Below are 27201 nucleotides of genomic sequence, written 5' to 3' on the forward strand. Positions count from 1 at the left end.
TTCAATTTGCTATAGCTTGGGCTAAACCAAGAGGCTCTTTATGGGAATTTAGAATCACACCATTATTAGCATTTCCTTTCTTCAGCTACGGATGAGCCCCAAAGCACCGCGACCCGGGTCCGGCCGGGCCGGGCCGGGCCAGCCCAGCGGCGGCTGTGTCGGTGGGGCCCGGCCGGGCTGTGCCGCTGGGCCGGCCCGGAGCGCCGGGAGCCACCGCCGCAGCCTCTCCCGCCCCGCCATGTTGGCACGCGCTCCCGCCGCCCCGGCGCTGCCCGGAGCCGGCGGGGCGGGGCGCTGCCGCTGGCCCGCACTTCCGCGGCGGCGGCGGGCGGTACGTGGTGTCCGTGGCCCGGCAGGGCTGGGAAGGGACGGAGAGTGGGGAAAGGGCGGGGGCGAGGTCGCGCTCCGGCGGGGCGGGGCGGGGGCCCGGCCTGGCCGTGCCGCGGTGGGGCTGAGGCGGCAGCCCGGGGAGGCCGGGGCCGAGCTCGGGGCGGCCACAGCGGCGCCGATGCCATGGCAGGCGTGCGGGCTCCCTGGTGTCTCCAGAGCCGGGCGGGCGTGGGAGGGAATTCTGAACGTCGAGGTGGAGCCCGTTTCAAGGGGGGAGGGTTCAATGTTTACACAGGTTAGAAATGGATTTATTCTCACTCTTCGCTCCCCAGTATAGCTTTTATTGTTTTCAATTAAAAACGCATCAACAGCATGTTTCGTGGCCTTTGCTAAGTGATGCAGGTTCTTTCTGCAAATGTAGTTAGAATCTAGTTTCTTATTTATAAATAAACTATAAACATTGACTCAGTGTTGTGTACCATCCATTTAGTTTCTTTGCTTGCTTATTTCGGACAGCCTAAATCTGTGCTAGCTTTACTTGCTTTTAAAAATTAAGACAATTTAAAACAGCTTTCCAAAAATATGTTACCTCATGTGGAGGTGGGGTTAAGCAACATTTGTGACTTGGCTAGGAGAGAAACCTGGGCTTCAGATCAGTTTGTCAGATGATGTTTTATACTTTAGGTTGTCCATAGTATCAGTTGGACAAGGACATAGAGGCAGTTTTAAATTCTGTTTGCATTTTGCAGTGACAGAGGAGATAAACAAAGAGTGCCAAGCTCAGACAGTTCTTCTGAGTTCAGCTAATTTGAGAAGTGTTAAAAAATGGCAGAGAGTTCGTAGAAGAAAAGTTTGATGAGGATTTAGTTTTGTAAAGCTTGCAAAATGCATCCTTATATTTTCCATAAAGAGCATTTAAAGTCTGACCAATTCATCTTCTGTGTTACAGTAATCCCATCTACTTAATTTTCATTGATGGTGTTAAGGAACAAACTATTAAAATAAGTGTCCAACCAAGAGTTTATACTGGACTGTCAGTAGCAGAAACCAGTTTGCCACAGGCTCAGTGCTTCTTACAAATCTAGGAGTGGATGTTGACTTAACAATAATTGACAGATGGATACGATCCTGTCAAGGAAATGAGCACATTTTGATGTCTAATTAGAGTTCAGGGATGGTTTTTTAAGCTTCTGTTCTTCAGCTGTTAGACATTATCTTCTTTTCAGGGAAGTGATGCTGTTGCTAATTGTTTCTGAAAGTGAAATCAAACACCTCCAAATCGATATATACGAGCTTCTGGGAGAATTGATATCCTGTCCAAATAGTTAAGACTTGTATTGACTCTTCAGGCTCTCAATTGTTCCTCTCTGCAATAGTTTATAGATCTTGCCAAGCTAGATGGAACATAGGAGATACTATCAAAAGCAACCTGCTTTGTCGCATTTTTAGAATGTGGAAAACAAGGGGGTTTCCAGTGACCTTGAAGTCAAAGTAGAAGCATGAGACCTTAATTATTCATCACAGGAATTTCAAGCTTTATAGCAATTCAGCTTTTACCACACTCCATGGATCCAGGAAATATTAGAAGGCTTTCTGCTTTTATTTTGCAGTTTATAAAAGACTTGACTAAAATCTTCAAATAATTTTGTACAGGAGGTTTTTGATGTTCTTTGATGATACTGGCATTGTATTTTTCAAGCACTTCTGCCATCATCCTTCTACTTTGTTGCCTAATCAAATATTTGATACTCTCTTTTCCTGCAGAACCCCTAAATCCTTTAATAAATACCTCTGGTTTTTAAAATCTCACTGCTAAGCCAGACACATACAAATACTAGCAAGTTTGTTGAGTTGTTGATTTCATGTCTGTTTCATTGAGTACGTTTCCATTGAAGCTTTAAGGTTCCTTCTCCGCAGTACTCAGAGGCTCAGTTTTGTGTTGTGGGATCTGCACCTGATGTTTTGAAAGTTTGAAACAAAGTACTCAAACAAGTGCAGCACTTGTTATCAGTGCCAGTAGAACAAATCTTATAAATATGATTTCTAGAAATGAGCTTGTAGGTCTTCAAAATGAGTGGTAGAGTAGTATAAAAAGCAAGATAGTTTTTCAAGTTCAACAAAAATTCAGAAAATTGGAAAGAACCAATTTTCTTCTCAATCAGGATCTCATATTTATGAGAAGCAGCTTGATACAGATCTAGAGCCCTGGTTCCCCAAATGCCAAATATTTTTTTCCTGTTTTCTTCTTATTCACTACTGGGAGCTAGGCTGGGAAACCAGTGCAACTTTTAACTGGGGAGAGATTGAAAAACAAACTCTGGCTGTATTTGAGTTTGTTTTTTAAAGTCTTCCTACAGATACAAGGTGTGATAGCATAACACACAACAGAACTGTTGTCTCCTAATTCTCAGTTCCTTTATCTGGAGTTAGGGCAAACTGTCAGAGTTTTTCTTCTAGACAAAAAGGACATGCCCACCCTTCCCCCTCCTTTTTTTTTCTTCAATTTCTGTATCAGTGACTTGGCAAGGAATTGAAAGCAAAGGTCTCTGCTGTTACAGTAAAGGCACATAGCTGTAAGCATATAGCTATAATTTTTTATATCTGTTAATTAATTTATGACACACTGACCAGGCTAGGTTGGAGCAAAAAAAAAAAAAAAAAAAGTTATCCTTAAAAAGGAAGCTGCAAGGGTCCAACACACTTCATCTGTGATACAGCTACTAAAACAAGGGACAAAAAAGGTGTTTGAGACTACAAGTAATCTCTCACAATGCACTGCTTTTGTTGCCAGAGCAGAAGCACTCCCTTAATAAGTCTGATTTTAAATGGAACAAGATAAGAAAATGTCTTGACTTTTTTTAGACAAGACAACCAAATGAAACTGTTATATTCCTCTGTTCACAGAGATTTGAACTTATGTTTTCAGGAGAAGAGAAACTTGACATGGGGAAAAACACCATGAGGCTTCTCTGTGCATCCCTTTCTCTTGCCATGGTATGCTGGCTAACTGAAGGTACCCTGTCAAAAACAGATGCAAAGAAAGGTGCTACAAAAAAACTGGAGGAAAAGGTAAGGGAAATAACCGAAATTCTTGTCTTATCTAACATGTCAAGTGAATTAATTGAACTTTGGTAAATGGCCTCTACCTCTGTTAAAACAGTGTTAATACATTTCCACTGAAGCTGATACAGATAAAACTTGAAACTGTCCTTTCCTTCACCTTTTCTGTGTGTCATAAATGGTTCACTTCTTGAAACACATGATGTAGACTTCTGGAGCTTTGTCCTCTATGCAAGTTGCAGAAACAGGAAGTTTTTGTCCCCTCAGGGAACACACTTCCATCCCTTTGGAAATCAGGGTGGGGAACAGTAGTTTGGGCCAAGAGCTCTAGGTCATTTACTGGTGGAATGGAGCATTGCCAATGGGAAGGCTGTATCCTGATGAAAGATTTTGAAGAGCCTTCTAATCAGTTGTTTTTTTGCAGGCAGAAATGATTCAGAGTCCCACAATAATCAGAGCAAGCACAGCCAGCATGCTGAAGTCTCTCTTCACTTGCTCAGCATGTTATTGTTTCCTGTCATTATGCATGAACATCTGTCACTGTTTGTATCACTTGCTCAACATCTACCAAATTTACAGGTAGTGATGGTAATACAAGATGTTAAGGCAGGCCATATCCCTAAATTCCTTACAATGAATCAATAGATGCCTTCTGCATACCCACCATGAACATCTCATTAGATCTTCTCGTTCTGTTTTTATCTGCTGGGTCAGTTGAAGCATCTTCCCTAAAGAAGAGTGTTTAAAATCTTGGCCTTCACAGTGCAGCATTCTCAGACTAAAATATATCCAGTTCAAAAGCTGTCTTCAAATTCTTGGTTAAGAACTCCTAACCCCTTTTTATTATTTTGGGGGTGACAGACAGAAAGCATTGGTTAGAAAACAGAGCACCATTAGCTGTCATAAATTATGTTCTTTACTCTTATAATGTCTTGGGCTTTGGTTTTTGTTTATATGCTTTTTACCCTCGAAGTTTATATGCTTTTTACAAACAAAGTAAGTTTACTGATGATGACAGTTTCTGAGGACTTGTATGTTTCAGTGCAAATCAAAGTGCTCTGCATCATTTGAAAGGAGTGCTCAGAGTTTAATGAAGTGATTTGTTTTGCTGTTGTTTTTAAAGTCTGTTGCCATTGAAAGTGTCTGTTTCATATAACTGGTTCTAATAACTGTCTTCTCTCCACAGAAGCTTCATTCTGATAAAAATGTTCAGGACAGGGGATTGGTAGTTGTGGATCCAAAAGCAAAGGATATTATACTGGAACATAAAAGTTATTGCTCCAAGAAGATGAAGGAACGACATTTTTCAGGAGATGTTCTGGGATATATTACTCCTGTAAGTTGATACAATCAATAAAATTTGTGCTTTGAATGAATATGCAGCAGACTGTGCTGCAAGTTTGCATCCCTGTTTTAGAAGTATTTTTATAGTAATGGGGGCTGCTAGACAGATACAGTCAAATAGCCAGACAAGTATTTGAGACTTGATGTGGGGTTCAGGGGGTCTCAAACCCTTGTTCTCCCATCTGTCTCTTGGAGGATGTCTAGGTCTTCTAGGAGGGTGTATGTTGTTTTTCTCCTCCCTGGTGTTGAGCAACGCACTTAGGGCAGGTACTGGGTGTGCAGCTGCATTGGGGCTGCAGGTTGTGCTTGGGTGGGAGCCCCAGACAAAGGGCCATGACCTGATGCTGGCCTTTCAGACAGCAAAGGGCTCGGGGACCTGTGGCAGTGGCCAGGTGACTGGACACTTGGACACAGCAGGAGCCAAGGGCTCAGCAGAAAGACCCCAGACTATCACAGGCATGGAGGGTACAAAACGTGGGGATTCCTTTGTTGGGGGTCCTTCTCCAGAGGCACCAGCTCCTGCTGTTTCTGTGTTACTGCACTACAATTAAATTGCTTTAGGGTTCCAGACAACTGGGACTCTGCCTTGGGAAACCCAGGGCTGAGCCAGTGAGGAAACCCTGTCTGACTGTGTGGGTGTGCAGGGACCAGGAGGGACACCCTGGGGTCACTGGAGTCACCCTCAGCTGTGAAAGTTTGGAGTGGTGATGTTGTGACTGCCAGAGTGGCTCCTAGATGGTCAGACAGGGAAGCTCCCTTAATGCTGGTTTTAGCATGGATGAGAGTATTCTCCTGTCAGTGGTGAGTCAGGGGAAGTTGCAGTGAAGTCAGAACAGGAGGGCTGCAACTCGAACCTGCTAAATCAACAGTAACAATTGTATGCTGTCAAACTGATGTCAAACTGATGTCTTTTGCTATCCTGTCTCCTTCAAAGCATTCTTCTTGAATGATAAATGTTTCATCCCTTTTTTTACAGGATACTTTTCACTCATTTTTGTCTTACACTGGTCAAAAGACAAATAGGTGCCCTATAAATTTTCACCTTTCTCAAGTTCTCTTGAACATAAATTCAGAGTCTGTAAATTCAAAACTGTGTGGGAATCTACAAGCCAGTTGCTGTAGCTCAGGAGTACTTTTTTATTTAAATGAAAGCAATATCCCAGCAGGTTTCCTCAAATGAACAAGTAGGGATCTAGCAGATGATTACATTTCTGTTAAAGAGTTTATATCGGTCAAAAGTGAAGTGAACTGTATATCTTACTTCTGAGTCTCACTTTTTTTGTCTCCTTTGTTTTTCAAGTGGAACAACCATGGTTATGACATTGCTAAAATATTTGGAAACAAATTTACGCTAATCTCACCGGTTTGGTTACAAGTGAAGAGGAGAGGGAAGGAAAGGTTCCAGTTCACTGGGCTCCATGATGCTGATCAAGGTGTTGTTTTTTTTCCTTTGAATATGAATTGCAATATTGTTGCAGACTGTGTAGATTTGTCATAGTAGGTGGGTATTGCTGGCTCTGCCACATGGTGAAGTACTTTTATCCATTACATTTTTTTGGGTTTTCTTCAGATTGAACTTCTTTCTGTCCTCACCTGCTTGCATAAGTGTACATAGTTTATTTGTCAAAAAATGTAAGTAGAATGATTGGCTTTTCCACCATGCTGTCCACAAAACCCCTCTTAAAAAAATAAAAGGACAAAGATCCTGTACAGGGAAAAACAGTCTTGGGTGTTGTGTTGTGCAGTCGTTTACCTGTTGTGGGTTTTGGTTTTTTCCCTTTGCAAAAGCTTTAGGAGAATTTATTTAGAAAGGGAAGAGAAATTTAATTTGAAGAGAATTTTTTCTCTTCATGGCGAGGAAAGTGGCAGCAAGATTAAATTTCAGCTAGTATGTACTAGTTCATGGTTTTGAGTTGATTGAATGTGAAATTTCATTTGAAATAGCTATAATTCTTACCATGTTAGTGCCTACTAACAAATTCATCCTAATGCAATGGCTGCCAGGAGGAGTGAATGGGACACTTTAAAGTATCATCTGAAAAAATCAGACATTCCTCCCAGGTGATGCCTAATGGCTGCAGAAGTGTTATTCTGAGTAGGCACTGGGGTAGCTTTCCATCGTGAGGTAGAACTAAGCAGGGAGGGTGGGGACTGTTGTAAGGCTGTAGTGAATGCTGTGCTGCAGGTTCATGGCTTCAGATTCTGTGCATCACAAGATGTTGTGTCTGGGTGGATTAGGAACTCCTGGTCTGTGGCAGGAAGATGTGTATAATGAATCTATGCTACATCATTCGAAGAATACTTGAAAATATGTTATCATTGTCAACATCATTTATATTTTATCAGTCTTACTTGATACTATTTGACAGGCTGGATGAAAGAAGTGAGAAAAACCTCCAAAAACATAAAAATAGGTGAGTCTCTGGTTTATGTTTGTTTGCTTGCTTTTTATCTTCTTTAGCTTCTAGGAGAGGAAAGTAAGACTTTCTTCCAGGTCTGTATGGGAGGAAGGAATATTACCTTAGCACAGCTGTATGAAGATGTCTGAGAAGAAAAATTAAAGCAGTTAACTGTAGATAGTTAAGTAACTGATGTGTTGGCCCTCTTGATGCCTTTATGTTTTGCCTTAGCTTCTTGTCTCTGAATAAATCCTGGGTTACAGTGCCCTCCATGGAACAATACTAGTGTGTAACACTGTGTGCCTCCCTGGGGAATGAAGTCTTCAAACTTGTTGCTTGGGGTTCTCTGTAGTTAAAAAGAAAAAAAAATCCAAATCTGAGTCAGTCAGTCAGACTTTCCTGCATGATAGAAAAGATCTGCTTTGTCTCTTCTCCCCTTGAAGCTAGGAACTCATGGGATGTGCTGCATTGTGTGTCGTTAGGGAAAATGGCTAACATTGCTGTAGAGATTCTGCTGTGCTTCTTACATTTGTCTATAGCAAGAATACTGTGGAACTGTGAAATGCTTCTTGATTCAGAAGGGAGTATGAAATTTGAAATGTATTAGAAAAATTGAACGCTCAGTCAGATATTTTAACGTACTTCAATTGCCAGAGGATAAAGCCTTTGAAATCTCTTTATACTCTTCTAAAATACTCTTTTACAACCAAGGTAGTTAGAAGGGGCTTAGACATAGCTCCATAAAATCCATTGCCTTTTCCTGTGGGCATGATTGTCAACTGTTCCAACATCAGTTTTCCTGACTATTTTTTTAATGTTTTGTGTTTTTAGAAAAAAAAATTCACACAAGCTCAAGTGCTTTCCAAAAGTAAAAATTTGTCTTAGGGCATTGAGTTGAGTAGAAGAGTGAAGTGATGTAGGGCTGTGTATGAAGTAAATTAGAGTTTGAAGTGAACTTTTCTACCTCATTATTGTGGTAGAACAGATGCACAACTTAAAGATTGGTGTCTTGTGTTCTTGCTGGTCTAAGACTCTACTTGAGGCCCTGAGTAGTGGTTCAGTTAAGATCGTTCAATCAAATGGAAGGATCTTCTCTTAAAACTTGCATCAGTGCTGATAATTAATTAAACTTAAACTGGAGAATGTTCTACAGTGTCAATTCATTCTATGCTGCTGAAGTTGGTCAGAGTGAAAAAGCAATGACCTTAGTCATGGGATTTGATTGTATCTCTGCTCGTATCTGCTGTATTCTGTTTCTGCAGAAACATTCCATTGTAGATAATAAATTCCTTATTTTCTCTACTGATTGACTACTTTGCCTCATAGTGCCTCGAATGTTGTTTGATGGCTGGACTTACCAAGACTTTGAGAGTGTTTTTGGCAGTGAAGATGAGATAGAGGAGCTTTCCAAGAACATGGTTCTGCTAGCCAAGGTAAAAAATCCTATTTATGATGTTTATAAAATTGTGTGAGATGATACTTGATTCCTTTTGTAATAGATGTTTTCTGATTTCTTGTGATTTTGCATTCTGTGAAATAGAATTTGCTGAAAGCAATAATGAGGCAGGATTCTTGATAGTGTATCTTAGTATGTGTCCAGTTCCTGTAAATATGAAAATGTAGCAACACTTAAGTGCAGGTGACTATGAGTCTAACCTGGGACTACATCAGTCTGATCAACATAACCTTGTTGTCATTGGCAGCTGCACTTGTGATTTTTGCCTGCTTTAAATTTCTTTTACACTCCTATTAGAAATATAATTATTGAGCTGTGGCTATACTGCTTAGTGGTATTTTCTGATGGACAGTAAAAGAGTCATGGGTGCAATGGGTGCTGTTTTCTGTACAGGAATGCATTCAGGCTCAGTGTGGTAAAGTTAAGGAACCACTTTTAATACCAAGAATCACTCATTGGATATGTATTACTGAACAGTTTTGCTCAGGTCTGATCAACCAGTTTCCTCAAAATGTTAAGAGACTAGGGAGAGGAGAAGAGGAATTTTGCTAAGGTTTCTGGCCAAGCCCTTTCCTAATGGCTTTAGAGCTATTCCATGAGTGAGCATAGATAAGCTGCACCCAAAAGACATTCAGCATTAGTGATTGATTCATGGCAGTCTGTTTATTTATTATCAGAATAAGAGTTGTCACTTGCTACATGACATAAAGAAATCTTACAGTGCTCTAGAGGAAGTTGGATATACTTAGTTAAACTGAGTAATTTCTTAAAATTTTTAACCAATATGTCAATTTTAGGTCCTCAGTAACACTTGACCTCTTAAGGATGTCAACTCAAGTACAACAGTATCCTTGATCATGCTAAGAATAAATTCTCAAAAGAGAGACTAATTATGGGAGATACTTGGAATCATGTCTATGCTGAATTGGCATTTGTGTCTTCAGACTCAAGAGATAATGAGTTTTTTCCCTGATATACAAGTAAAAGTGTGTCAAATTATTTGCTTAACAACCACCTTTCATTAGTGTCTGAATTTTCCTAATACAATATTGGCTTTTTCTGTAAAAGTAAATATAATGGATAACTAACAGAGATTTTCAACTTTTGCATGTTTGTGTTTGTTAAATGATTTAAATTTCTCTTGGACTTCTCCATGAAATGCTGTGTTAAAGATGAATCTGGTGTAAGAATACAAAGCATGTTCAATCTGTAATAGTACAAGAAAAATAACTGCATGGTCATTAACTGTGTTTTGTTGACAATTCTCTTTATTTAGAATGAAAATTTTGATGGCTTTGTAGTTGAAGTGTGGAGTCAACTGGGAAATCAAAAGCGAACGTGAGTATAAATCTCTAGGAAGCAATTCCTAAAAATCAGCTCCTTTAAAGCATCCTTTTAATTTGTCCATGTTGATTTGAGTATGTCTTTATAAATAAATACACTTAATTCTAGAACAACTAAAGGTTGTTCTGCTAGTCTTACAATGAATGAAGAAGAGGGTTTTACCTCACTCTACATGAGATCAAAGATTACATCATAATCTTCATAGTGGGTTCAGCAGGCTGTGTTAGTCTTTCATTCTTGAGTTTTGCATGACGTAATTTGTATGAGGACATAGAGGATACCTCAATTGCACACTCATTCCCACGTTGGCACTGACCTCTATCATAACAGTGTTTGCTTTGGGTTACTGGCTGAGGCTTGGAACTGTGTGACACTTTCAAGACCTAAGGCAAACACCAAACTTTTGCTTCACGAGGAAAAGGCAGAATATGGTGGTGAAATTAATGATTCAGTGCAGGAATTGGAAGATTTTCTATTAGTTTCTCAGGAAATTCAGGCATCCATTTCTCTAAAGCACAGTGTTTCTTACAGATCTCTGTTACCTAAAATGTCTGGGGAAAAATAGCTTCAAGAATGATGCACAGAATGCAAACTTCATTATGGAAGGCTTTCACCTTTCAAAAAATGGTTACTTAAGGTTATTCTGGTTAGGGCAAATGCTGCTGACTGATGGCATGTATTAATTACTTCTCAAACTTTTTTTTAGTCCTACCAACAAAGGTAGGACTATTAGCAGTCCTACCTTTTCCCTATAAAATTAATACTTGGGAACAAAAAATTGAAACTGCAGAATCTTTTTTAGCATTATAAAGGGCTCCATCAATTGCCCTGCAATGAGTAATCCTTCTGCTGTATGCTCTTGCTTATAATTAGGTAATTTGCCTGGTTGTTCCTAAGAGCTAATCTGTATCCTGGGCTCTGAAGCTACTGCAGTGTCTTAATAAAGTAGCCAAGAAGGTGTCTGAAGCAATTAGTGACTGCCAGTCAGAAGTGGGTGGTAGCGGTCATTTTATTTACTGTGCTTACTGTATTTAAGTAAAATCAATAGTTTTCCTATTAGTTAACACAGATATAAGACAGACTGTGTAACTGTCATTGTAAGACTCACTGAAGATCATTTTAAACACACTGGCATGAAAGTGCTGTATTGCAAATGAAACACATGAGCAAAGCATACATTTCTATTAGCTCCAGGGTGAGTTTATTTGTGGCATGATAAAAATACTGTTCTCTTCCAGGAGTAATGTTGGTTTAAAGTAGTGTTGTTTCACAGAATCACAGAATTGCAGAATAAACTGAGTTGGAAGGGATCCACAAGGATGGATCATTGTGTCCAGCTCCCAGCCCTGCACAGCACCATCCCCAGGAGTCACACCCTGTGCCCTAGTGTGTTGTCCAAAGGCTTCCTGAGCTCTGTCAGGCTGGTGCTGTGAGCACTTCCCTGAGGAGCCTGTCCCAGTGCCCAAGCATCCTCTGGGTGGAAAACCTTTTTCTAATATCCAATCTAAACCTCCTCTGATGCAGCAACTGTTACCAGAGAGAAGAGATCAGTGTCTGCCCCTCCTCTTCCTCTCAGGATGAAGTTGTAACTGCAATGAAGTCTCCCCTCAGTCTCCTCCATGCTGAACAGACCAAGTGACCTCAGCTGCTCCTCACACAGCTTCCCCTCAAGGCCCTTCACCATCCTCATGGCCCTCCTTTGGGCACTCTCTAACAGCTTCATGTCATTTTTATCACATTTTGGCACCCAAAACTGCCCCCAGCGCTGCAGGTGAGGCTGCCCCAGTGCAGAGCAGGACAATCCCCTCCCTTTTCTGGCTGGTGATGCTGTGCCTGATGCCCCCAGGACAGGGTTGGCCCTCCTGGCTGCCAGAGCCCTGCTGGCTCAGATCCAGCTTCCCATAAACAGGACCCCCAGGGCCCTTTCCATGGCACAGTTTATCTGTGTGCTGGACATTTTGTCCAGAAGGACACTATGAAAAACAGCTGTCGTAAAAACTGTTAGTATTACAGGAGATACTGCTGTTTAGTTGCCTCAGCCTTCAGTTACCTGAGTGTTATTTAGGTGAAGCACCACGTCCATTCATTATTTGTTATTCATAGAAAGGAGTGGGAAGTATTTTCCATAACTTTTGAAAAGGACAGGGTTATTCTCATGCTGTATAATGGTAACTGGATCCTTTTCTCTGAGTAGGTAATGTGTAATTGTGTGTGTCCACTGTGAACAACACTGAAGGATTATCCTAACTTAAATGTGAGATTATTTGCCAAGAAAGCATAAAGGGAAACAGAAGTTGGGAACTGCAGGTTTTCTTCCATTTCAAGGCCTGATCTAAGTGCTTCATTGGAAACTCATCAGTGGGTTTTTCCTCCTTTTATTGCTGTGTCCCTAGAAATGGTTGGGATGTTTAAGTTGAACAGTGCCTTGGGTTGGGCTTGCAGCATTCTAAATTATGCCAATTGAGACAGAAAGCTGAAGCTGGGCTCAGTGTGCAGTTACAGCTGTTTTGTGAATGTAGGAGACTCACATCATTACATGGTAATTTTGTCTTATGATGCTTCTAAGATGTAGGACCGTTGCCTTCATTTTGAGATTGTGTTTTCCTATCACTAGCTTTGAAACTCAGTGGCTTGGCTATCCAGTTTTTCCTAATAATGTTTTTTGGAGGGAGCAACTTCTTAGAACGGATCTTAAGGGGCAAAATTAAGTGCATTTATTACGTTGGCAAGCCTATATTTTTTGCACTTTGAGTGCTGTTACTTTAATCAGTTCGTTTCCTATAGCACAGAGCAGTTTTTTTCTGAGTAAGCATGGGTGGTCTTTGCTTCGCTTGTTCCTGTCAGCAAAGTTGGAACAGCGCAATGCCTCCTTTAGCCCACAGCGTGGCAATATTGTAACATGAGTCACACCTGATCTTCCCTCAGCTTGTCTCTTTCGTAAGTGGCAAACACCGGTAGTGGAGCAAGTTCTTAACCTTGGAAAGGTGGGGATTAGTTCGCAAGAGATGTCAGCACAGAGGTGAACCCTAATCCTTTGGAGAGGTGAAGTGCTTGTAGGACAGTATTTGTGCATGCTCCAAATAAAGCGTCTGTCATAACTGTTAGGTGAGGTGTAGGCTTTCCTGGTTCAGATCCTTCAAGGTCAAATGCTTGGAAGTAGCTTAACCTGCTTCTAGTTAAAGGGACTAAAGATCATAATGATGCTCCTGGGAACAGATATTTTGCCTTCGAACTACTTTCAGAGCAGTCAGACCTGCCTAGCTAATACAGTTTATTCATGTTATTTAATGTGAACATGTTTTAGTTTAAAATAACATTTTAAAAAATCCCTTTTTTTTCCTGACATAAGGAAAAGGAATAATCTCACATAAGCAGTCAGCAACAGATTATTGAAACTCAACACAGGTGCATAAAAATGCATGAGTACACCCTGCAGCTGCCAGCTTGCTTTATGCAATGTTAGAGCAGTGGTGTCAATCTAGGAAAAATATTTCACAGAGAATCATTATGGTTTTCATTTTTCAAAACCTAAATTAAGTGCATACCTAGCCATTAAATTAATAAATGGCACTTAATTATTCTATATACTTCATATATCTGTGTTAAGGGGAAAGCTATGGAAATTATTCCTGTGATGTTTTTAACTGTTCTGGAAAAGATCTGAGATCCCATCCAATGCACTGCCTTAGTGGTGCAGGAACACTTGATACAGTGCTTGATAAGCTGGATAAAGGTTTCTTTATCCAGCTTAAAGTGACAGTGGGGGGATTTGCTTATGGAATATTTGTGCCTGATAAAGTGTTTCAGCTACAAAATCAGCATCCACTCTCTGAAGACAATGTGCAGTGATACTTTCTAGCAGAGTGCACCCAGGAGCAGGTGAGTCTGCAAAAGAATCTGAAAACCTGATGATTAGTGTCCTAACTCACCAAGAAACTGGGCTATGATTTAAAAACTATTTCATATATCAGAAAGCTGGATTAATTGCAGCTGAAGGTCTCTTCTCAGTTGACCTCAGGTGAGTAAGTGTCCCACCTTTTTTCAATAGCTGAACCTGAATATTGGATGGGCATTTTCATAACAAATGCTCTCCCTTGATGTTGGGGCTTAAGAATTGCCTAAAAGCTTTGTGATGATTAAATTATGTAAGAATCTTCATCTAACAGAGTAGCAGAGTAACTCTTCAGTAGCATATAAATCCTGTGACCAGCCTCTTTAAGAACCTGTGATCACTGAGCACTTTTAAAATTAGATAAACTTAGACACTTCTCTCTCAGCCCTTTGTGTGTTTCTAGAAAACCTTTCTTTTTTGGGATACTCAAGTCAACTTTAAAATTGAGTGCAAATTTTTCCTTTGAGGCCCAAGGAGTTATCTGAGTCTTCAGTTTCCTGTTAATTCTAGCTGGCATCACAGATGAGGCGAAATGTTGCTAAAAAGTTATGCTGCTGGCATCCACTAAAACATGAAATTCTGTGGTTTCAGGCTCACTAAATACCTTCTGTTCTGTGCATTCTTAAGCAGAACTAACTCAAACTAGTTTGGGTTTTTTCTAGAACCAAAACATTTTCAGTCATTCTGGTTTGGGGTTATAGAATTGTTCTGTAATGCTTAGCAGACTAAAGTCTTAAATTATGTAAGTCCTTTGTGCTGCTTTATTTTGCATATTCATTAAATGTTGATTTATCAGCATTATCAATTTTTATAAGAGAATTGTTTGCCTGAATGTATCTGCCTGCTTTCATGTTAGATATCCTGAGCAGCCTCTTCTCTGGCTGTTCATGTAGGAGCTTTGGTCCCTCACGTCCTACACAGCAATGCATGGTGTGTGTATTTTCACTTGTTTAAAATGGCATTAGGAGGTTCTTTTCTTTAGGTTCTTAATTTTAGAAATAACACCTGTTTCATCTGAAGAACCTGAATTGCTTTGATACCTCTGTGTGGGTCTGTTTTGGGGGCTTTATAGTGACCACTTCAGGCTCTTGCAGATGTCTAATACAGATACTTTGAAGTACCCTCTGTAGCACTGGTACCTACTTCTTCCCTGTGTTTTCTGGGAGTAGAATTATTAATATACAAATCATAGTGACATCAAATTTAATGGGAGATGAAAGACTGCATCTAAGTGATGCTGCTTCCTTTCATGCTAGCAATCATTGCACAGTAAAAAAGGGTTCAGCTGCCCACCTTTTACCCTAACACACAGGAAAGTAGTCTCCTAATAAAAATCTAAATGAGCTATCCTATGCAGATGATACCTCAATTCTAATATGTTTTGCAGTTTCTTATAGTTTAAACCTACTTCTTAAAAACTTTTTTTCTAAAAGTTTCTTGCCTGATTTTGCAATAAAATATTTCAAGTTATTAATCTCATGGCATTTAAGTTTAGAAATGTACATGGCAGAAATATTGAGAGGTGTGAGCATGCAAAGGCTCTCCTCCTTATTTAGTTAACAGCTAGATAAGACCACATCTCACATACTAATCTCAATTGTGGGTTTACTGGGTGGGTTTATTTTTCTCCAGAGACCTGGATATGTTATGAAAAAGGCATAATATACTTATAATACTCTCACAGGCTACATAAAAATGCACACAATATTCTGATCAGTCCAGCATTACTTGACAGATGGCACTGCCATCACACAGAATCAATCTGAAAAACGTGATTTTTTTGTCACTATATGCAGAAGATGACCTTCAGGCATCTTATTAATGTTGGTAGGAGTATAGGGGGAAAAACTCTTCTGGTAGTTGTATCCTTCATGTTAGTCCCTGAAAAATTAATCTATTAATCAAAGATTTGCCATAATTCACTCCAGTTTCTTGGTATTAACTTGGCAGTGAAATGGCAGAAAAGGGCAATTTCTTTTTCAAGTAGACAGCTTTATTTTGTCCAATTTTCTTGACAAGGCATAAATTTTAGAGAGCAGTGACTCCCAATTTGTGCAGAAAGGTGGCTGAAGTTGGAAAGCTGCAGAGCTTTGAAGGGTGGTGTAACTGAAGGGAAGGATATGAAAACCTTTCCTATCTTCTGCAAGGCCTTTAAAATGCATTGACTTCCCACTCTTGTGCACTGAAGTTAACTGTTCTACAAGGTGTTCAAAACACAGTACACCAGCAGTGCTGGAAAAGGTGATTTTTGGAAAAATAAACTTGCCACAAACTATGGGTGATGAAAGCTTTATAGGGGACAAGGTACTTTGAAATCATAAACACTTGGAAAATTGACCTACCAAATAGTAGTGATAAAAGAAGGCCTGAAATAGCATGAATGAAGTAGACCTTAGTTAGCTCAAGATAGAATCTTAAAGCTGCCAATATTTCAGTAGCTACTCTGAAGTTAAACTTGACTACAGTGAAGTGTCTGGTAAATATTTAATGAAGCTTTTTTAGAAAGATTGATTCTATTCCTGTTTTTCTGTACTTCATTAAAATGTTTACAACATCAGTAGCTTTTCTTTCAAAATTGCCAATGGTAACATTGGAGAATATTGCATTTAAAACACTGGAAAACACTGTTGGGACACAGTAAAGTTTTAATTTATAGCACAATAAATGAATGTTCTGCTATTGCTCTTTGGAGGAGAGGGAAAAGTGCACATTTGATTTACATCATCTGTCTTGGCCACACATGGAAGTGAGCCTAGATTCAGTCTTTAGCCATTAATCCTGCCTGATTTGCCAGAAAGTTTTCAGGACCCAGAACCCTGGCTTGACAGGTTAGCAAATGGATACTAATTTGAATTTCTTGAGCAAAAATCTGCAGTTTTCCGGCCGTCCTTTTTCTTCTTGACCTCCTTCAAGTTGAAGTTAATTATTTTTCAGTCGGATCAATACTGATTGAAATTTGTGGGGGGAGGGTAGGAAGTGGCTATTTAGATGTAGCCTGTTTTAGAGTCATGAGAGCACCAACAATGCATTCCCACTGCATTCAACAATGCATTCAATCTGCATTCCCACCCCTTTTCCAGACCACAAATCTCTGTCCTGTGTTTACAGTTGTTGGTTATGGTTCTACACTTATATATTTCAAAATAAGACTTTCTTTGTGCAGTCAGTGTTTTTGTGGGTATGTCACTGCCTTTGTGGCTTACTTTTTGCCTGTGCAGAACGGGAGTAAGGATGTTAACCTTGTTTCTAAATGGAAAAGTGATCTTGTTCTGTACCTATGCTAGGCTTTTTTGTCCTATCCTGCCCTTCTTTTTATCCCTTCATATTCTGAAGAGTTAAAGTCAGCAAATGTTTTCCATGGAGTAGAGTTCTCAAAGCTCCTGCAGCTAACAAAGGCAGCCAGGCAGAGAAGAGAGATCCCCGCTGATGAACACTGTAGAATAATCTCAAGGCGAGAGGAGTTGATTCTTTGGTCAAATTCATTTTATATATAGCATCTCTGACATCTAATAAAAGTTGAGTTATACTGTAGTTCAGGCATAATTAGTTAAAAAGGTCACTAAGCCACGAGATACAAATCAGTGGGAAGGCTTGCTTACCTAGTTTTAATACTGATTATGGTTTTTGATAAGATTATGTCATGTGGGAGTTGTGATAGATGTGTAGGTTTGTTTCAATAAATGTCTGTTTAGCTTAGTGTTGTAATTTTTTAATGTGGTTCCTGTGAAAAAGGATTCTTCTTTGCTATAATTGATTTGTCTTAATAGTGACACTCCTAATGTGGAATGCATGTGGTAAAGTAACAGGGGGAAAACTTGCATTCCCAAAGCAAGAATGGCAGAAGTACATGCTGCAGACAGACCAAAAGCTTATTCCTGTAATCCCTTGTCTTCCCCTAGAAGAGAAATACAGGTGGCAGTGTGATAGCTCATTGTTAAGGGCTGTTCAGCACAGGCAGCTCTCAAATTGTAAGCACAAAATATTGCTGGTATTGGAAAGGTGATAAAACGTGCTTTGTTTGTTTGCCTGGATTTTGAGAGTAATGGCTTTTGTAGGTCCTAGGAAGTTTTCATCAGGCATCAAACCTTTTCAGGGTAAATGGAAATACTTGGTTACCTTTGGATAGTGTTTCAAGCATAATCACTGTGATTGACAATTATATAGAAGAGCAATAGCTTCAGGAGAATATCTCTAGGATTATACTGCCTTGAAAGGCATGACAGTACCAAGATGTTGTTTCTGAGAGTTCAGGTCTGATCCAGTTTAAGTGGGGCAAACAGCTTGGATGGTGGCTTTTGTATATTCTGCCTTGCCTGCTTAAGCACTTTCAGCCTCTTGGAATGGATGGTGAAGTTGCTTTCTGTTTGGTTCTGGTTTAAGTGTAGTCCTAAACAGACCTAGAGTTCTGTACTAGTATCATCTGACTGTGTTTGTAGGCCCTTATGGGCAGGTGAAAAATAGGAAAGTTAACTTTGTTCTGAAAAATCAAATGACTTAAGAAAGGCACTCAGAAGGGCCATGTTTGTAGTGCAAATTTAGGGTATTCTTGGATTCCTCTTAAGATGACATTAAATTTAGTTTCTGCAGATTAAAGGGTTTTCTATTGACATCAACCTTCCAATTAGAAGTGCTAAAACCAGTTTGCATAAGAATTTTAAAGTTTATTTTACTATTGAAATACCAAGAATATGGATATGAAAATCAGCTTTTGTTGAAGTCTTTATTTAAATGATGCAGACAGATGATGCTATTTCCAGATAAGACATTGTCAAACGTGTATTTTGTTTCAGTGAAACAGTGAAGTATGGAGAAACAAAAGGATTACTTATACAGGAAAAGAACCAGTAGAAGAAATGTTTCTAAACACAGGCCTCAGAAATATCCCTTTGAAGAGTGCATGTTCTGCTGTGAAAGTATCTTCACAAATTCTGTGCAGCAGCACAGCGGCAACTTTATTTTCTTCAAAATTTGCTTCTTCAGAACAGTGTTTGGTTCTTCTATTGATCTTTTTTTTCACCAAAAATGACCTCAAGAAATTATAAAGTATGCTGCTTTGATAAAGTATGCTGGCTTGTTTTACATGCTAACAATGCATAGTTAGAAAAATAAAATAAAACTTAAGAAACACTTAGAACCCCAAGGTGATCACCAGTTCCCATAAAACTAAGACTGTCTCAAGCAGTGCAGTGTTAGTAGTCCTTAAAGATAGTAAGCCTAATCAGTCTTCCTAATTGTTTTTTTCTGCTATGATAATTTGCAACAAATTGTGTTTGTCTCTCTTGCCAGCTGCATCTTTTCAAGTATTACTTCTGTTACTTGTTCTTGTCAATATATAGCAGCAGTTTTCCTGCCTTTCCCTCTAATAGTATATTTCTATTTCAGGGAGTTGATTCACTTGCTCACTCACCTTTCTGAAGCTCTGCAAGAAGCACAACTTAAATTCATACTGGTCATCCCTCCTGCAGTTGCAGCAGGGTGAGTATTCCTCTTTAGATGGCAGTTTCCAGGTGAGAAATACTTTCTTGTCTGATAAACAGTAAGTTCAAAGCTTTGTTTACAGCTATGCAGTTTAAAAGAAGAAGAAATTATTTGGGTTTGATTGGTAGTCCTTTCTCCATGCATATTGCACTGAATGGTCTTGGTAACTATGTGCTCTCATACATACCTCTTAATTTTTGATGTGATAGACGAACCAACAAGGAGAGGTTCTATGCTGGACCTTGTTCTCCCCCACACTCCAGCTGGGGTGTCATGAGAACAGAGTAGAAGGGCAGAATTCCCTCCCTTGACCTGCTGGCCGCACTTCCCTTGGTGCAGCCCAGGATGTGGTTGGCTTTCCCAGCTGCAAGTGCACAGTTGGCTAACCATTGCATAGTTGGCAATGAAAGATTATTTTTTTTCCCCCAAGTTTCCTTTCTTCCTTTGAGATGTTCAGCAACCCTATTGCCTGCATATAAAAACTCAGTAATGTAAGTCAAACAGAGAAGCATTTTTAGGTACTTTTTCAAATGAGAGTCAGTAGACAGCTAATGAAAAATATGACAATTTCTTATTTTTCTTGCATTGGGCTGTACAGCAGTATGGATAGGCTCACAACCAGTACAGATTATGACAGTTCAACAGCACAGTTTCAGGACAGTATTGTACAGCCTCCTAAACTTCTTGTAGGCTGTCACATCTTTCAGTGTACATTCATTTTCAAAGTGCCAAAAAGGCTGAGAAAATTTCATGTCTGAGCAGTCTGGTAAATATTGCTTCTGTGGCTGGACTTCTCTCTGCAATGACCTCAAGTTTTTGTTGAGTTTTACGAGGAGGTCCTATAGTATGTTGAGGAAATAAAGCATTTCTGCTTACAGCTATCTGTGCAGGCTTAAATGCATCTGGCTGAAAAGATTCAGTGTTCCTGTAGCAGGTGACTAAAAGGTTGTCCATGTGCTGAAGTCAGTTAGTATCTGCCTTAAAACTGTGGTGTCACTTCTTCTGTAGGTTAGTAATGTAACCCCATCCAAAAAAATTCCTGAATATAGGTACTTCCTACCATCTTAACACTGTAAGCCCAGAACAATATCTACCTGATTTGGTTCTTTAACAGCTGTCTGAAATCTGATTGCAGTTTATTTTCTGTGGGTACTTCTGAGGGTACTTCTTGTTTCTTTGTATTTTCCTCTGTTGCATGCTATAACTGATTTATATGCTTTCATAGATAGTTTAATGTAAAAATCCTTTTGCTTCCTGTGTGGGGCTGGCCATGCAGTTTTGATAGAGAGAGAGAGAGAGAGAAACAATGTGTTGAAGACTGTGGTAAAAGAAAACAATAAATTCCATGTAAATTGGTAAAGTAGGCAGTTTTGTAAAATATTACCTGTGCAGAGTCCTTTCCTTAAAGGATTGAAGGCCTAGCTGCATTTTGAGGAGATTCCTTCATATCCCTCAAGCACCTATGCTTTGACCTTGGTTCTGGATCATTAATCCTCTAATGTTTTGCAGATTTCTCTGGAAAATTGTGTGCTGGTATGCCTTTGCATCACATGACTTTTCAGTGGTGCTATCAAGTACTTTGAGTTTCTTCTGATATGATTAAACCAAAAATAATGCAAAATTATTATTTCTTATCTCCTGGCTGTCATTTATTCCAGTCTTTCATGCTGCCCTCTTACGTCCTACATCTCATCTCAATTGATAGTTACTTTAAAAAGTAATTTTCTGTTGCTATTAGTTTTATTTTATTACAGGTAAAGAAAAAGAGAACATTTCAAAACATTTTTCTAAAATGCCTCATCAGTCACTGCATCACACAGATGCTTTTTAAAATGCTAATGCATGCTCTGGTAGAATTTAAGTAATTGCTATAAACAGCATTCATGTTTGAAGTGCATTTGTGTTGTGGTGGTAGGGAGAAAGTGGAGAACAGCATAAACCTCAACATTCCTGTTCATTGTGATACATATTGACCTTACCAAGGTCAGCCAGAGGGACCTAACTCTGCTTTATTTCTGTAAGTCATGTGGAGCTCTACAGTCTATTATTTGTAAGTCCCTAAACAAGAGTTGGAGCCTCTGTAAAACCTCTGTATTCTTAAGCACATTTTGCCTGGACCAGAATTTGTATTTTTAAGATAACTATCTTTCAGGATTATTTCTCTGTTGAACACTACACTGAAGTCTGGATCTTGTGTTGTCATTGGTACCTCCTGCTGTCCTGAATATTGACACAATAGTGAGATCACAGTTCTGAAACCTTTCTGAACTGGGATTTAGGGATGCACTATTAGATCTGGAAAGAGATGCCTGTCTAAAGTGCAATTTTTAATCTGAAATAAGTTTTACATGCCTGTTCCTAAATGGCCTGTTTGTAGAGGAACTGTGAGAAATAACAGCTGTAGTTTATATAAAAGAGAGTCTCATTCCTCTAAACCAATTATATATATATCTCTGCATTCCAATGTAGAAGATTTGGCATTTATCTATGGATAAATGCCAAAAACAATAAAGTTTTTGGCATTTATCCATAGACCTTTATGGCCCAGGAGAATTCATTAATCACATTATTTTCAATCAATAGTCTTACATAAGCCACCTGTCTGTGTCTTATATGTGTGTGTTTTTATTGCATTAACTAAAAAAAAACCACAAAGTTTTTGAGTAAATAGGTTGTTGCGAATAGATTCATATCTTACAGAAACATCCTAAAACACTCACAATGGCCATGTATACTTTAAAGCTTAGAAATATATTTGATTTAATGATATAAATAATCAGAATTCTGACATTTTCTTTCTACCTTACTTGACTTTTTGGATAGCAGCTGTACTTGAAAATATTTGATTTATAGGATACAAGGCTTGAACTGAAAAGCACCTCCTACTGTGTATTAAATATCTTGTGTCTTGAAATTCACTTTGGGTTTTAACATTTCCACATGGTTGAAAGTGTGTTTTAATGCATCTTACATTCTTTAGTTTTTGGAATCACTGTAGACTGTTAATCAAAAATACAGCAAAAGGCATGGAAATAAGTACCATCAAGAATGAAGTAATAGAACAGAGTTCAGCAGCTGGCAATAGACTGATAGAGGAGACATGAGCAGTATGTGGAATATCCTACCCAACTGGGATGTTAAGAGCTGAAACATTGTCCCTTTTGTGTTCTACCCTGATTAAAATTTAAAGAGAGCATAGTCAAATGTAAGCAGTTTATTTAGGAATTGGTAATTTAGACTCTTTTGATATGCATTAAGATCAAAGCAGTCTCTCAGCAAATGCTATCTGAAAGGAGACACATAAGAGCTAAAAATACCAGTTTGCATAGGGAAAACCCATCTGGAAAATGCAGCACTGCACATGAGATCAAGTGTGGGATGCAGGAAGAAAACATGTTGGATCATCTGTTTAACTTCTCAAATTCAACTTCTGCAACAAAAACTAAGCGAGACCAGTCCTCTACTGAACCTTGCTTTAGTAACTGAAGGTTCCAGTGGTGCCTTTGGATTTTGGTTTGTTTGTAAAATGTTCTGGTCTAAACAAAAACTTCACTCTTTTTAAATCCACACATTTTATAGCTTTTCACAACATTAACCAGAGGCAGTTGAGCTGGCATAATCAAGGGTAATCAAGATGTGGGAATGTGTTTGGTTGTTGATTAGGAGGCAGGAATCTCTCTAGCAAGCTTTACTGTCACAGAGAATGCATGTAGAGCTCCCATGGTAGAAAACTGAGATTGAGATAGTGTTTTCATCTACCTGATGTCTAGGAATTGCATGATTTTCCTGCAAATGTTAATGATTTACAAGAGAGAGGAACAGCAGGAGCCAAAGCTATTCTTTATGAAGTGTGTGTATGTAATTCTCCCTTGTGGATTGGAGTCTTGCAGTTACAGATGTCTGAGGAGACGTGCAAGGATTCCAGTGGTGTTTAAGTGGTTGCTAGAGCAGATGATTTGCTGAAGACTTCCACTCTGTCTTTCAACAGAATGTCTCAAAAAGTTGGAATTTTACTGCTTTTAACATGCATGGATAAACTATGGGTATCATTTTCAATAAGGTCAGTGGGTAGCCAGGCATATTCTGTCCATTCTCATGGTGAGTAGCTCCATTGGTCCTACTAATCCTGGGCTTGATTAAATTCCTGCCTTAAGTATATGCAGTTCAGTGTTTTATACTTGGTAAAGATGTATGAATGTTTTTATACTGATTTCACAAACCTCTTTCCAAATAGGATATCTGTGCTGGAGTGTACTACCTTTATACCTAAATATGCACTTTGATAACTATGTTGGGGGGAAAAATGAATATGGCAAATGGACCTTGAAATTTGGTTGCACCTGTTCTCATAAGTCATAGGCATTGGGTCAGTTATTTTGTTTCTCTGTACTTAAATTCTTTATAATGTTATGAATGTATTCTCAAAACAAAAAGTGAGACTTTGTGTAGTAACTCTTTTCTGTGTGCAAGTAAATTGAATTTTATCTGACTAGATTATTGCATGTTCTGTCCAGATTCAGCAACCATTTTTTCCACTGTGTTTCCCAAATATTATCAAGAAAATAATGAGTAAAGAAACTAAGGTTTATATACATAAGCTATCATTGGAGGAAGCATCAGTAATTTTTCTGTTTCTTGCTGTCTTGTGAGAAAGAACAATGACAAAAAGTACCTGGAAGCTGTAGGTATGGTGTTTTCTTCACAGAGGTTCTCAGTTTATTCATGGCTGCATAACCATTGCCTTCCTGGCATTTGTAGTTTATTACAGACTTTAGACATGTGATATAAATATGTTAAGTCTCAGTATATACTCATTAAAAGCTGTTAATTTTTTTCAACACAGTGTTAAATAACCCTATATTTAGGTTGTTAGTGATTGCTTTCCTTGGGCTTTTATCATCCCCTGAAGTATAATGCTTTGGGCAAAGTAGAAGTGAAAATGGCATTGGTTGTGTCACTTCATGATATAACACTATACTCTTTATTGACATTTTGATGGTTAGGATATGCACTAGGCAGTTTGCCCTGTGTGATGGATATCTTTTTAACACACCTCTCTTCAGGCTACAAGACAGTAGCTGCTCCTTGAATAAGAGATGATTCCTTATCTCTTAATGTTGTACAGAACCCAAAAATGAAAGTAAGCTGTGAAGTAAACAAGTAAACTCAGGTGCTGAGGTGAGAGGCTGCCCTGCCAGCATGATCTGTGGTGGGGCACTCCAGTGCTGCTCAGGGGGTTTCCTGAGCTGGAAAGCCCTCAGGGAACTCCACAAGGAGGTGAATTGGTTGAGGAGTATCCAGGAGCCAAACAGAGAAATGGATTGCAGGAATCACATCCTACCTTGCCTGGTAGAAACCTTTTAGGCAAACAGGGCACATGACACAAAGGATTCCCTGTCATCTTTCCACCTGATTGAACATGTGACTTAAGGGATAGGGGCAATGGTGACAAATTCCTGCCTGTTGCAGCAGCTGCATCTTCTCTGTCATTTCCCACCTTCCCCACTTTGTCACTGTTAAGAGTTTTAGAGTTACAGATGTAGCTACTGCTGCATTTCTGAGAAAAAATATCAAAAATCTGCTGAAAAATCTCTAAAACTATGGAGCTTTGTATGTATCAATCGTAATTAAAATGCATGGAAGACAGTGTTAGAAAGAGATTGTTTCAATTGTTTAAGAAGCCTCAGGTAACACAAAGTAGCTTTATACTTTCAGTAATTTTGTCAAGTCTAGCATAATAATAACCAGATACGTCAAACCTTGATCTCTGATTTAAGTAATTGTATGCAAAATAGCTGCTGTTCTTAGCTGTGTTTTAATAACATGCCTGCCAGTACAAAGCAGAGGTCAGTGAGCAAGATGGTTTCATTCAGCCTTGTGGGACACAGTGTTGGGGATTATTAGTGAGAGTGAAGCACTTTGTAAACAAACCACTGGAGCTGTCGCTGCCTTGTGACATTCTCAAAAAAATGCTGCTATTGGCAAATTGCACACAGTTTAGCTAGAATAATTTGTTATCTCCTGACTGGTTTCTGACAGCATATATCAAAGCAGTATTTAAATTAAAACCAAACATGTTTCTTCCTGATAAAAGGTACACTTAACCTCACAGCTTCTAGAAAAAAATTCTGTCTTTATTGACTTCTTGGGATGCACAGCTGTAGTGCAGCTGCTTTCATTTTAAAGCTACAGGAACCCAAACCACTCTCTATCTTCAAGTACTTGAACATAATGTATGTTCTTGTCTCATCAAAATAAAGCAAGCATCCCCAGCTTTGGATTTCATATTTGCATATGTGAGGAAAAAAAAATCTATAGCTTCTCTTTCTGTTACTTAAAACTTCTATAGGTATGTATTATCAGTATTTTCAAGCATCAACTGCCACTTCTTCAAAATTAACATTTTAGCTACTCAGTTTATTCTTTATTCTTGCTGCAAAAACATTGTGGATGTGAAGTACTGTCTTAAGTACATTAGCCTTTTCTTTGTAGAGCTGCTGTGCAATGAAAATTACCAGAATCTATGCAGTCTTTATTACTCCTATCCAGTAGCAGTTGATACCAGTTTAGTTTTGCTGCTCTACCTCTTGGAAAGATTGGCAGGAGGGTAGACATGTTGTCCCTTCTCTTAGTGCTGTCATGCTCTTTTCTGCCTTTCCTATAAATATATTTACATATTTCACTGAAAAGTAGGAAGAGCGCATGATGAATAACTGCTCATCGACCTCACACCTCTTGAGCCTAATGCATGCCACAATTGACCAGTGGTTTGCATAAAGAAAATAGGTGCTTTGGTCTTCTAGAAACTGATTGTGAACAGATACTTGTAATTACATTATCAGTAATCTGTCATCTTTAGAAGTTGCAGCAGATTCAATTGCCTTGCCATAACTTTGTGTATACAGAATGATGTGTTTGTGGGTTTGCTATCCCAGTGTATATATACACACTGTCTCCCTTAGAAGTATTTCTGGCAAGTACCAGTTCTGATGTAGAATATACAAGTAAACAGCAGGGTAATTTTTATGATAATGTATGGTAAACAAATTCAATGAAATTATAAGCAGCTTATAACATGTGTCTGTTTTGGAGTGAAATGGGAACTGTCACTTTTAACATCATTCTCAGGAAGGACTATGTGGGACAGAATGTAGAATGTTGAAATTTTGGTAAGTAAATAATGCTGGATTAAACCAGCAGGAAACATATTGCTTGTTCCAGATGAAGTTTCCAATTACCAGATTATATCAAATAACAGTATATTAGAAAACCAACTAAATTTGTAGAATACTGTTTATTAAGTAGGATTTTGCTTTACCAATACATACACCTATAATTATGAAAGGTTACAATATTTGTGAGAAACCTGGTCATAATAATCTTATTTTGTTGGAATCACTAATACTGTTGATGAATTTTTCTATGTGTCTAATCTTTCTGGCTTTTCTTTCCAGTTTGACAAATGAGCTCACAGAAAAGCAAGCAATTCTAAAATTGGTGTTAATTTATTGTAGAGTTACTAAGTATGTATCATATATGCTCTGCATTGGACAATCAGTATACAGAAAATGGGATTGGAGGGAAAATTTGGAAGTTAAATACGCACAGTTTCATATTTGCTGTGCCTAGTTGGTAATAACACTTTGCCCTCTATTGTACCCATAGTTGTCCATCTTCCTGTGAGTATCCTAAAAAAAAAAAAAAGGGACTGTCAGGAATATGGGGAGTACAGTTACATATCAAGAAATTTTGTAATTGGGCCCTCTGCATAAAATTCAGCACTCAAGAAGGCACAGAAATGTCTCTTTAGAGGGCTGTCCAGGCTAACTGACTGGTGTAGTCATTTTTATTGCATGTTAGAGTACCTGTATAATATGTTTGATTTGGATCACAAGATA

The 27201-nt window shown here is 38.8% G+C and overlaps 1 protein-coding gene across 2 annotated transcripts in view; it reads left to right on the forward strand.

Moving 5' to 3' along the window:
- The first annotated feature begins 287 nt into the window (after nt 1–287).
- The window catches only part of CHID1 (chitinase domain containing 1), a 98468-nt gene continuing 71554 nt past the window's right edge, over nt 288–27201 (forward strand). Inside the window, exons 1-8 of one of the 2 annotated variants that reach the window (XM_054275987.1) lie at nt 288–331; nt 3257–3399; nt 4577–4726; nt 6035–6167; nt 7104–7148; nt 8460–8566; nt 9866–9927; nt 19208–19300. In XM_054275987.1, the coding sequence (XP_054131962.1) occupies nt 3274–3399; nt 4577–4726; nt 6035–6167; nt 7104–7148; nt 8460–8566; nt 9866–9927; nt 19208–19300 (716 nt within the window). In that variant the 5' untranslated portion in view covers nt 288–331; nt 3257–3273. Of the gene's footprint in view, nt 332–3246; nt 3400–4576; nt 4727–6034; nt 6168–7103; nt 7149–8459; nt 8567–9865; nt 9928–19207; nt 19301–27201 lie in introns of those variants that run through there. The other variant, XM_054275985.1, reaches the window with a different exon arrangement.

Source organism: Melozone crissalis, unplaced genomic scaffold (genome assembly GCF_028551555.1).
Source record: "Melozone crissalis strain CALT ecotype California unplaced genomic scaffold, PUWL_Pcris_2 ptg000018l_1, whole genome shotgun sequence".
In the NCBI taxonomy this organism is placed as follows: Eukaryota; Metazoa; Chordata; class Aves; order Passeriformes; family Passerellidae; genus Melozone; species Melozone crissalis.